Here is a 12306-nt window from a genome sequence, read left to right on the forward strand (position 1 = left end):
CAATGTTGATAAATCTCAACAATTCTGAACAGTAGGCTGATTTGTTTGGGCTACGGCTCACTCCACGTCAGTTAAATGAACATTTGAAGCTGTTCCATAGTACCAAGGCAGTTCATTCGTCTATCTTGCTATCTCAAATGACTTGTGGTCACTGTTCCATGGGGAGGGAGTGTTTTTATTGAAAGATTGCTTGAATCCACAAATGGGTTGTGCTGCTGTGCTAGTGCCACAGGGACAGGCTCCCTCCCACTGCAAAATTCTCAAATAACTGTGCTAAAAAATTAAGTGTTGTTGTTGTTCATCATTCTCTTCACTCTTTCAAATTATTTATGTGGGGCTTCAGGAGCAAAACAGTGGATTGGGTGGCAGTGTCCCAAGGGTGGTGCACCCAGATTCCAAATAGGGCAAAGGGCTGATTTCTTAGGAATTTTTGAGGTTTACACGTCTTTAAGATTTTTCCCCCATAGGGAATAACGGGGTTTTTAGCAGCCCCATAACTCCACCTGGGGGGCACTGGGATGGCCTGAAGCAAGTGGTGGTGTAGTGCACAGAGGGTGCCAACCACCCCCCTGGATTGCTAACCCATTGGGGTACTGGGCTTTGTTGTTTCTGAGTTGTTGAGTTTAGATTATTTGGTAGCAAATGAGATTTTTAATGAAAAACCATGAATCCACTCTCATATGCTACTAGAGAATCTACTCTCAGAACACCTCTAGAACAACAAAACCCTGTACTTTGTGGTTTGGCAACCCATGTGGGTGGTTGGCACCCTATGTACACTACACCGCCACTTGCTCTGGGCCACCCCAGTGCCCCTCAAGTGGAGTTATGGGACTGCAGAAACCTCCATTATACCCTATGAGGAAAATCTGAAATGGTATGAAGTGGTATGTATGAGACCCAAACACTTGACCAGCTGCCAAGGATATTCTACTTAAGATATCATCCTTGCTGCACATCTTATCTATCCTGCTCTCTGCAAATGGTCAACTAGGGAGTACGTTCTAAGTAAACATTATCTCTGCCTTTCTATACTAACTGACACAAAGATATAAGATTCCAAAACATGTATACAGGAATGAAAATGATTCCCACATCTTTAGCGAAAAACAAGATCTCAAGGTTACCTAAATTCAAAATGAAACCCTTTATATGAAAAGTATAAGAAAACTATGAAATCCTAGATGTGCTGAGGGAAAAAGTGGACCACAGCACTAAACTTCCTCGCCATATCTTCTGCAGTGCCACTACAACCTCTCCTATGCAAGGATCTCTGGTTGTGTGCACAACCTGTGTTAAATTTCTATACTGCCTTTGATAAATTTATCCCAAGGCTGTTCACATAGGATAAATAATCTCTGGATTTCAGCCATGGGATGGAGGGGATGAGTGCATCTGAGATGTGCCTGGTTCCCCCATTCGTGAGGGCTAATTGGCAAGCTGGGGGAGGACAGAGAGGGAAGGGATACATCAATCCCTTCCCCCATGTGTAGGTATTAGGTCATATATAGGTATAGTTCATTTGTGGCTGTACGTATGGGTCATCTATTCTTTCTCCACCCCATACAATGGGCTCAGGGTAGCTCACAGAAATTTCATCAATATCTGACTCTGCCCAAACATGGACCATAACACATTTGGATAGTTTGGGGAAATTACAAAGGAGGTGAAACTAAAAATGGTGGCTGACATCCTGACTAATGGTGCACTTGTGCAAGGCTGCTGTACTGGCTGCCTGTGCGAATTCTGGAGCTTGTGATCCAGACTAGTATTGCACTAGCACAACCATGTTTGCACTTATGCAACAAGTGCGCAACCTGTGGCATGCCTTGGATGTTTTAAAAAGAATGCTTGTACAATAGTGCAGTTTTGAAAATCCCCATGCCTTTGCACAGCTATGCAATCTTTTTGCATTAGGGTAACCTTGCTTGTTATGTAAGCACACCATTAGTCAGAATTTCAGCCAATAATTTATTTCCATTTCCTGCTGTTTCCTGGCCACAGTTACTCTCCTTCTCCCACACGGCAACTTTCTTACTATGGACACTCCCTTTCTCTTTCCCAGTATCACAGCTGGTGAAGAAGAAGCTGATGATTTGCCTCAGTTGCTTTGTCTCTCATTGAACTCACAGGGAAACTGTTCTAAATAGCCATGGTGAGGGTGGAAGAGGCCCAGACTAGTTGGTAAAACAGCAGAAGTTGTGACGACATCATATATTCCAATTGTCCTACCAGGAAATCCTTGTTTTTTAATATCAGTTCCTGTGATGATGGTGGGCGGAGGGGGGGGGGATAGATTGTGTGTATTTTCTTCCTAATCTTCCCAACAGGGTCTTATTTCACTGCCACCATATTCAGTCTCTTAATAATTAAGCACTCTCTTTATAGGGGTCTTCAGATTTGTTAACTCAGGAAGGTAGGCTAGGCAAAAGGGTCCAGACATAGGCACTCTCCTTAGTTATTTAACAAAATAAGTAAAGGTTTATTAATTTACAGCTGCTGAGGTCTGCTTGTTTCTCTACTTAATAAGTAGGGTAGTTTTCTTGCTTGGTTACAAAATGGTTTCTTTTACACAACAGTGCACTTTCATTGACTTCTGGCTTAAACACTTTTTTATGAGTCTGGTTTTACATACTCTTTCCTCCCAGAGCTCATATATTCTTGTTACAACTATATTTATTTTTTCAGAATCTCCCCTGGTTCTCCTTAACCCAGCTTTCTTCCAGGCTGTATCTAGGGCTGTGCACGGAACCAGCTGGCCCGGTTCGGTTTGAGTCCAGACCGGAATTGAACCAGACCAGCCAAGTCCGGTCTGGCCCCCACCAAACACTGTCCCCCCCCAGTCTGGTCTGTGTCTGGACATGTTTGCATTTATAAATAAATAAATAAATGTAAAGTACCTTTAGCCCCTATGGGGGGCTTCCTGTATGCTGGGGGGGGCTGAGGGTTCCCCTTCCCCCTGACGGCCTCTGAAGTCACTGCCGTGGCCCAGGAAATTGATCATTTTGGGTCCATTCAGGCCTCTGTAGTGTGTGGCGGTGGCCATTTTGGCCGCCGCTGCACATGCGTAAATGACCCCTGCAAGCCCTGTCATGACCCAGGGCATCACAGAGGTCATTTGCGCATGCACAATTTCCCAGGCCATGGCGGTGACTTCAAAGGCCAGCAGGGGGAAGGGGAACCCTCGTGGACACACACACACACACACACACACACACACACACACACACACACACCACTGCATACAGGAAGCCCCCCAAAGGGGCTAAAGGTACTTTAAATTTATTTTTAAAAATTTTAAAAACAAATTTTGAACATGTCTGGAAGTTCGGTTCCGGTCCGGATGGAACCCGGGGTGGGGTTTTGGTTCGATCCCAAACCCTCAAACCTCCAGACCAGCCCTCTGGACTGCCGGACCGGTTCACACATCCCTAGCTGTATCTCAGACACACACTAAGGCGCTTCACATAGTAGTGAGAAGCACCATAAGGAGGATTGCAGGGAGAGTGGGCTTGACCCGCTCTCCCCACACATGAGCAGGCAGCTCACCCTGGGTGGCCGGATCAGTTGCCCACACAATTAACAGCTCCGTCATGGAGCCAGTTGGGTGGTGGGGATTGGGGGCCTTCTGGCCCCCAGAAATACTAGAATGCCCCTTGAGAGTGCATGGGACATTCTGGGGAGCCCCCCGACACCAGGACTCTTGTTGTAGCCTTCCCATCGGGGGTCTACATGGTGGTGCAAGTGGTGTGAGGAAGGGGTTAAAATGTCTGCCTTGCTGTAGGCAGTCTTCAGTGCCGAAAAGGCGTGATCACATGATAACACCCTCTCAAAGATGGTGCCAAATGGTAGCCACTTTACTGTTGTCCTGATGCCCTGCCCATAGTCTGATGATATGCAGCCTGAAGGTGGCTATGATTCAGCCTCAGCTGAGCAAGAAGAGGGAGGGGCTTCTCTGCCCAGAAACCGGAGATTGCTGGACCGTAGTTGATGGATCATCTGCAGGATGATTCCCGGCTTTGAGAATTAGCCTTGGGTTAGTCAACCTGTCGTTTCACACTATATCTGAAGGTGGCCACTCTGAGAACCTTCAGCTCCAAATGACACTCTAACTGAATGCTAACTGCTCTGTTTTTCTCTCCCCCACCAGGAGGCTTCCCAGACTCAGCCACTGGGCTTTAGCTCCTTCATATCTGGACAACTTTAACTATTTACACTCCAATTTCATTTCATCACAGTTCCTAATAAAGCACGCCCCTATTTAGTTCCTATTTTGCCTTTGGGAAGATTTGGATATAGTGTTTTTTAAAATGTGTTGATTGTGTGCACCATGTTTCTTCTCTTTTCATCACCGTAACCCACCCCTCCAAATTGAAAATGCTACTGATTGACTTACTCTGTCTATCTGTCTATCTATCTATCTATCTATCTATCTATTGAATTTATATACTACCTAATATCGAAATCTCTAGGTGGTGTACAGAATTAAAACATAATATAAAATATAAAACAATTAAAATTAATAAAAAGATAAAAAGCATCCTCTCTAATAAAACGCTTGGTGTCCGTCCGTGGACGGGCACCAAGCATGTGTTCGTGCCTCCCTGCCCTGTTCTGCGCCTGCGCGAAGCGCAGGCCCAGAACAGGGCAAGGGAGACACGACCGCCAGCACCCGGCGGACATCTTGGACGCCCAAAAAACGGCCGCCCAGAAGAAGCCGGGTGAGCGGCGGAGGGGAGCACCAAGCCTGGTGTTCTGTGGAGGGGAGCTCTGCCACCGCCTCGGCCACTAACAGCACGGCCGAAACAACGCCAAACGGCCAGAGACGGCCACCCCGTAAACGCCTGGAGCAATGGCGGCGGGGCATAAACAATGAGTAGGACGGGAAAGCCGGGCAACACCGAGACGGCCAGAGGCAGGCGCCCCAAATACGCCAGGAGCAATGGCGACGGGGAAAAACCAAAAATAAGGACGGGGAAGCCGAACAAAACAAAAAGGAGGACGGGGAAGGCGGCCAATTAACAGAAGGAGAGCGGGGAAGCCGGGCGAGAGGGCGGCGAAGCCGCCAATGAGACCTGCCACGCTAAACAAAACAAGATGCACCAGAGGAATAGTCCTCGCACAACCGTCCTCCAAGGTGCTGAAAATCAACTCCCCCGCTTCCCCCCCCCCACAGGTTAAGGATCAAAAACCCCTTGCAAACTGCATCGCCCCCGCCTATCGCCCTCCCGCCCAACCAGCTGCCGAAACCCAAGTTACCCACTGCACCGAGCAAACAAACAGACAACCTCCAAGAAGAAGGGAAGAGCTTACAGAAAGAGCTCCTCCCTGTGGTAAGCCTCTGCCTAGACTGCCGGTATGGACATGAAGGACGCTTATTGCGTCATTCACGTCCATTGCAACAGACTGGGCAGCAGCAACTCATAGAGAGGAACTCTTTTCACAAGCTCCTCACTTCCTCTTCACGAACAGCTCCGGGAACCAAAAAATAAATAAATAAAGTTACATCAAGCACTACACCACAACCCCAATAAACCAAATCAAAACAAATAGTGACACAAAGCACAATACCCTACACACATACAACACAACGCAAAAGATATACACTAAATAGAGCAGCAGCCACTGGCGGTCCCCACATTCCCCGCCCAATAAAAACAAACCAATCAAAGCCAGTCCCCCACCCACAGCCAGGGAGGGGGGGAAACCCGTTATTTACACGCGCACCCACCGACTGTCAGAGTAACGGTCGCCAACAGATCACTCCTACAGTGCTATAAGCACACAGCAGACGAGCAACATAGCAGAGAGAAGAGAAAGAGCTGCAAACTCTTGCAAATAGCCCTACTCCACCAAAATACCTCAAAGCTGCCAAGACTGAGAAAAAGGCAGTCTTGACACACTCAGGTGAGGCAAGAGATAGCATATACAGACCACCCCCAACATCCTGACTGACTCTGCCTACCGGCAAGCCACTAACAAAGTAAACAATTATATATATATTAAAAAAACCCAAAACCAAACAGAAAGAAATTGACACTGCTGTGCTGAATACACCAAGAAAAAACTCTGAAGGGAAAACCACCCTATTAAAAAAAAAAACCAGCCTAAAACAGCAGCCAAGGAAGTAGCAAATAAAAAAAAAACAACAACAAAAACATCTTGCAGAAGCATTACAGAACCCAGAAAGAAAATTTACACATAAGCCAAATATAAAATACACAAAATCCAGCAAAAAAGAACAAATATGGCCAACAAAAACCAGAAACAGGACAAACATGTCAAACCACAAGAACCAAAACAAACCAGAGCCAACCAAACAATAGAGGAAGAAATAATAGCGCAGCAGATGTAGCATAGAAAAAATAAAGCCACAAGAGAAAAACAAAAACACGCAACAAGATCAAATGAGGAGATTCAAAAAAGAAAGGACAGAGCCAAGGCAAGACGCAGAGAAAGAAGAGAAGAGCAGAGTCCAGAGGAACGAAAACTAAAGCAAAAGCAATACGCAGAAGCAGAAAGAGCAAGAAAAAGGCAAAAGACTGCTGCAGAGCAACAATTAGAACGTCAAAAAACAAACCTGAAAAAGGGACCAGGACAGTGCACCCCAACACACAACAACATCTCCAAATGACATAACAATAAAAACTAAAAACAACATTGCCACACACACATGTCCAAATTTAGAGCAGAACACAAACACTGACATAACACAGAGAGAGGACCAAGAACCCAAACCCAAAAGACGGAAACATGAAATCATAGACACACAACAAAGAGAGAGGGAGACAGCAGAACACCAAGAACAGCTGAAAAATAAAAAAAACTCAGGAGAGAAACAAAGAAGAGCACATAAAACCATGGAGGAGAAAAAAAAAGAACATCAAAGAAATGTTCAAAGACGAAGAGAAAAGAGAGCAAGCCAGACTCCAGAGGAGCAACAATTACAACGCAAACAAGACGCAGACAGAAAAAAAAAACAGAGGAAAGAAATAAAAACCCCAAGCCAACATAAACAACAACAACAACAACTGATATGTGCAGCAATAAACACAACAAAACCAATAAACAACACAGCAAACATCCCGGAAGACAACATCCAACCACACACATGTGGACATTTAGACCAGAGATGTGAATTCTGCAATGCAAAACATTTCAAAGGAGAAAGACCCACAGACCGGAAATTCACACAGTGCTGCTCAAAGGGAAAAGTGACCCTTGCCCCTATTAAAACCGACCCGCTCATCCAGCACCTGATGACGGGACAACATGAAAACAGCAAGAACTTCATGGAGAATGTCCGATCTATAAACAGTGCACTAGCATTTGCCTCCATGGGAGCAAACATAGTGCCACCACCAGGCCACGGGCCGTACTGCTTCCGAATACACGGCACAATTTGCCACCGAGCAGGCACACTGCACCCACAGCAGGGCCAAGACAGACAATATGCGCAACTATACATCTTAGACCCCACAGAGGCCGCAGAAAGAAGATTACATAATAAATCCAACACAAAAATCAACCCACAACTTATGCAAGCTCTAAGTACACATTTTGCAAAAAACAATCCCTTTGCTGAGGCTTGCAAGATGCTACACCAAGTAGAAACAGAGTGCCAAGAGGACGCAGAACAGACAGGCGAAGCACTTAGGGAAGTAACCATGACCATAGTCCAAGACCGAGAAAATGACCAAAGACGTTACAATGCACCCCAGCATAATGAGGTCGCATTTATATTCAAAAACAATGACGGAGAGCCACCACTGGAAAGAGACCTACTAATTCACTGTAAACCTAGAGCAGGCAACCCAGACCATAACATTACACAAAGAATAAGTGTCCTCGATCCCAACCTAGAACCCATGGTATACCCATTACTATTCCCCAATGGAGAACAAAGCTGGGGGATAGACATACCTTTACAACTGAGGCCACAAGCCTTAAAGAATTTATCAAAGCAACCATGTTCACCGAGAGTACGAGTCACCCAGATGCAGTACTATGGCCACCGTTTATCCATCAGAGACAACTTTAACGCCTTTCTAAATGCAGGCCGCCTAACGCAGCAATACATGGTTGATGCATATGTAAAAACAGAGGCCAATAGACTCAATTTCATCCGACACAATCAACCAAAATTGCGAGTTGAAAAATACTCAGGATTGATGGACCACTTAAACGAAACAGCCAATACAACAGGCCAACTCCCAGGAAAGACATTTATTTTGCCGTCCTCATTTGCAGGTAGCCCCAGAAATATGCTACAGAACTATCAGGATGCCATGGCTATTGTCAGAAAATACGGAAAACCAGACCTCTTCATTACAATGACATGCAACCCAAAGTGGAATGAAATAGAAGACAACCTAGAACAGGGCCAAAATGCTGCAGCAAGACCAGATATAGTGGCAAGAGTCTTTCACCTGAAACTTAGATCCCTAATTGAAGACATCTGCAAAAACCATATATTTGGCCCACCAACAGCCATTGTATATGTCATAGAGTTCCAAAAAAGAGGCTTGCCACATGCCCACATATTGCTCATCCTAACTGAACACTATAAGCCAAAGACTGAAACATCCATCGATAACATAGTATCTGCAGAAATCCCGAACATTGAAACAACACCACGTCTGCATGCAATAGTAACAAAGCATATGATCCACGGTCCATGTGGTACTCACAATCGACATTCACCATGTATGTTGAATGAAAAATGTACAAAAGAATTCCCAAAAGAGTACCAAGACCAGACTATTGCAAACATCAATGGATACCCCAAATACAGAAGAAGAAACTCTGGAAACAGCAAAACACAGAGAGGAAAACCAATAGATAACAGATGGGTTGTGCCCTATAATCCATTTCTGACCCTAAGGTATAACTGCCACATCAATGTCGAAGTCTGCGCATCAGTCAGAAGTGTCAAATACCTATTCAAATATGTATACAAAGGCCATGATTGCGCAAAAGTGGAAATCCTAGAACCAGACACTTTGAACCATGATGAGATCACAACCTACATGGATGCAAGGTATGTCAGCGCGCCAGAGGCAGCATGGCGACTAAATGGATTCGAGATGCATTACCAATCCCATACAGTACAAAGACTGCCAGTGCATCTCCCAGACGAACAAGCAGTAATTTTCAACCCAGAAGACATTGGCGCAGCAACCGACAGAGCAGCAAGCCGTGAAACACAACTGACAGCATGGTTCAAATTAAACCAGCAAGATGAGAAGGCAAGACACATATTGTACACAGACATCCTAGTATATTATGTCTTTGACAAAGCAAACAGCACATGGAAAATTAGACAGCGTGGGGCAGAAAAAATGATTGGCAGAATGTATTCTGCAAATTTACAAACAGACCAGGAGCGCTATTGCCTGCGCCTCCTACTGCTGCATGTGTCAGGAGCAACATCCTATGGAAACCTCAGAAGCGTGGATGGAAAAGAATACCCAACTTTCCAAGAAGCAGCAAAAGCAAGAGGACTCATAAACGATGAAACAGTGTGGGACAGCACACTTGAAGACGCAGCACAGTACAACATGCCCACGCAAATCAGAGAACTCTTCGCCTACATCTGTGTCTTTGCATCCCTCCAAAACATGCAGGAGCTATTTACAAAATATGAAGACTACCTCATCGAGGATTATGCCCATAAACATCTACAACACAATAAAGAATGCACAGTCTGCCGTGACCTCGCCCTGCAGGAAATTGGAAAAATTTTAACACTCCATGGAAAGAGATGCACAGACTACGGCCTGACATACAACAAGCATAATACCGAGCACCTTACAGAAACATACGACCAAGCCTATGAAAACCAAACAGCAAAACATATGTCAACAACCTTCAATGATGACCAAAGAGCAGCCATGGAAGAAATTTTAACAGCTAGCCAAAACAATGAGCTTGAACACCGCTGCTTTTTTTTGGATGGACCAGGAGGCAGTGGAAAGACATACTTATACAAAACCATCCTCAACACAATTCGTGGCCAGAATGAACTCGCGCTCCCTGTAGCCTCCACAGGGATAGCAGCCAACCTTCTACAAGGAGGCAGAACATATCACTCACAATTCAAACTGCCAGTACCAATACTGGAAAACTCCGTGTCTAACATGCGCCTCAATTCCCAAGATGCAAACAACATCAAAAAAGCCAGAATAATCATTTGGGATGAGTCAACGATGGCACCCACTCAAGCAATAACAACAGTAGACAAACTGATGAAGGAAATCATGGAGAACAACAAACCCATGGGTGGTAAGCTTTTTTTACTTGGAGGAGATTTCCGACAGACACTTCCCGTAGTACCGCATGGGACCCAAACCCATATTGTAGAGGCCTGCATAAAAAACAATACACTGTGGAACACATTCAAGATCCTGAGACTTCACAACAATATAAGATCAAAAGACCCAGAATTCAGTAAGTGGCTAATCACAGTAGGCAACGGAGAGACACCACACATTGAGGGATTACAAGAAAACATCATTGAGATCCCATCAAGCATCATATGCAGAACAGATATCGTGAAAGAAATTTTCGGAGAAAAAATACAAGTGCGGAACATCCACGACATAGCAAAAAGATCCATCCTTTGCCCAAAAAACAGTGATGTAGACAGCATCAACGACCAGGTGCTCCGCATATTAGAGGGTGAACCAATAACTTATCTCAGCTCAGACTCCATAGATGACACCACTGAGGAAGATGCCAAAAACTACCCAGCAGAATTCCTACATGACCAAACACCCGCAGGAATGCCAAAACATACACTCACCCTAAAAGAAGGCGCAATCATAATGCTTCTAAGAAACCTGAACACAAAAAAAAGGCTTATGCAATGGAACCCGCCTGATTGTCACACACCTGGAAAAAAGTATCATACTAGCAGAAGTAATTACAGGATCAGCACAGGGAGACATGGTCTTCATCCCAAGAATAGATTTGGCACCAACATGCACGGACCTGCCATTCACCTTAAGAAGACGACAATACCCAGTGAAATTAGCATTCGCAATGACAATCAACAAGTCACAAGGACAAACCCTGGAAAAGGTCGGAATCTATCTGCCTGAACCCGTGTTCAGCCACGGACAATTATATGTTGCGTTATCAAGAGTGCAAAGTTTTAAAGACGTCGTGGTCAGGGTGCTGGAAGGGCCAGAACAAGGAAGACTAATACCAGACTCAGAACAAATATTCACCAAGAATGTGGTGTATAAAGAAATACTATAACGGCGGAGGGGGGGGGAAACAAGAAAAATAAATAATAGTTATTACACAAAACATAGCCTCATAGCCTCATACGTATGTAACAACAAAATAAGGGAGACGAAGAACAAGAAAACAAAACAGAGAGAGTAAAAAAGGGGCAAGGGAGAGGAAAGGGGCAAAGGAGAGGAAAGTAAACAGGGGCAAAAAGTCAAAGAAACAGGGGCAAAAAGGAGAGCAGACAAGACAAGAGAGAGGGGGGGGGGAAGGGTGCAGGAAAACATAGACCCAGAGACAGTGAGCAAAAACCACAAAGAGAGAGAGAGAGAGAGAGACGAGGGGGGTGAAAAAAAACCCCGAAGGGACAAAAAGAAACACACACAAAAAAGGGGGAGGGAGGGAAAGCTAGCGCCCGTTATTATAACGGGCTTAAAAATACTAGTAATAGATAAAAACACATTAAAATTTAAAAGTTTGAATTATATTCTGTAGTAAGTACAACACAATCTATTTTGTGATCAAACATTCCTAAACATTTTTTTTAACTGCTATGGTTAATGATAGATGGGCTCCCCCTATCAGTCAGTTCAAATCAAACTGGCATGGACTAAGCAATGCTATATTATCCCATTGGGAAATAGCTGGATCCAATCCAAATAGGTTTGGACTCCATGCCATCCCCCATTGGGAATGGGTTAGGGTCCAAGCCTTAAGCCTCTCATACTCACTCAGCCTTCAAACTCCCACCCTGAACCCTAGGGTGCAGAGAGGGAGGAATGAATGAAGAATGAATGAAGAGAGAGGGAGGAATGAACAATCTTTTGCTCCTCCCCCCCCCCCCCGCACCTAGCTGGAGTCCAGGGAATTCAGACCTTTGAAATATAGCTGGTTGAGAGGGAGGGAGGGAGGGAGGAGGAACAGAATTCTACAGCTCAGATTAAAATCTAAGTTGGAGAAGAATTCATGGGTTGCAATGCTTGTCCATATTTGAGATGAGTCTTCTGAGCCCTCAAGACTCAGATTTCTGAGATCCAAAATACAAGTCTCATAGTCATGGCCAGTTTCACA

The 12306-nt window shown here is 44.9% G+C and overlaps 1 protein-coding gene across 1 annotated transcript; it reads left to right on the forward strand.

Moving 5' to 3' along the window:
* The first annotated feature begins 6599 nt into the window (after nt 1-6599).
* On the forward strand, nt 6600-11102 carry LOC128344010 (uncharacterized). The gene has a single exon (XM_053293448.1). It carries the CDS (start codon nt 6861-6863, stop codon nt 11100-11102), a length of 4242 nt encoding a protein of 1413 aa, XP_053149423.1. The 5' UTR covers nt 6600-6860.
* Nucleotides 11103-12306: the final 1204 nt, after the last annotated feature.

This window comes from Hemicordylus capensis, chromosome 2, assembly GCF_027244095.1.
Source record: "Hemicordylus capensis ecotype Gifberg chromosome 2, rHemCap1.1.pri, whole genome shotgun sequence".
In the NCBI taxonomy this organism is placed as follows: Eukaryota; Metazoa; Chordata; class Lepidosauria; order Squamata; family Cordylidae; genus Hemicordylus; species Hemicordylus capensis.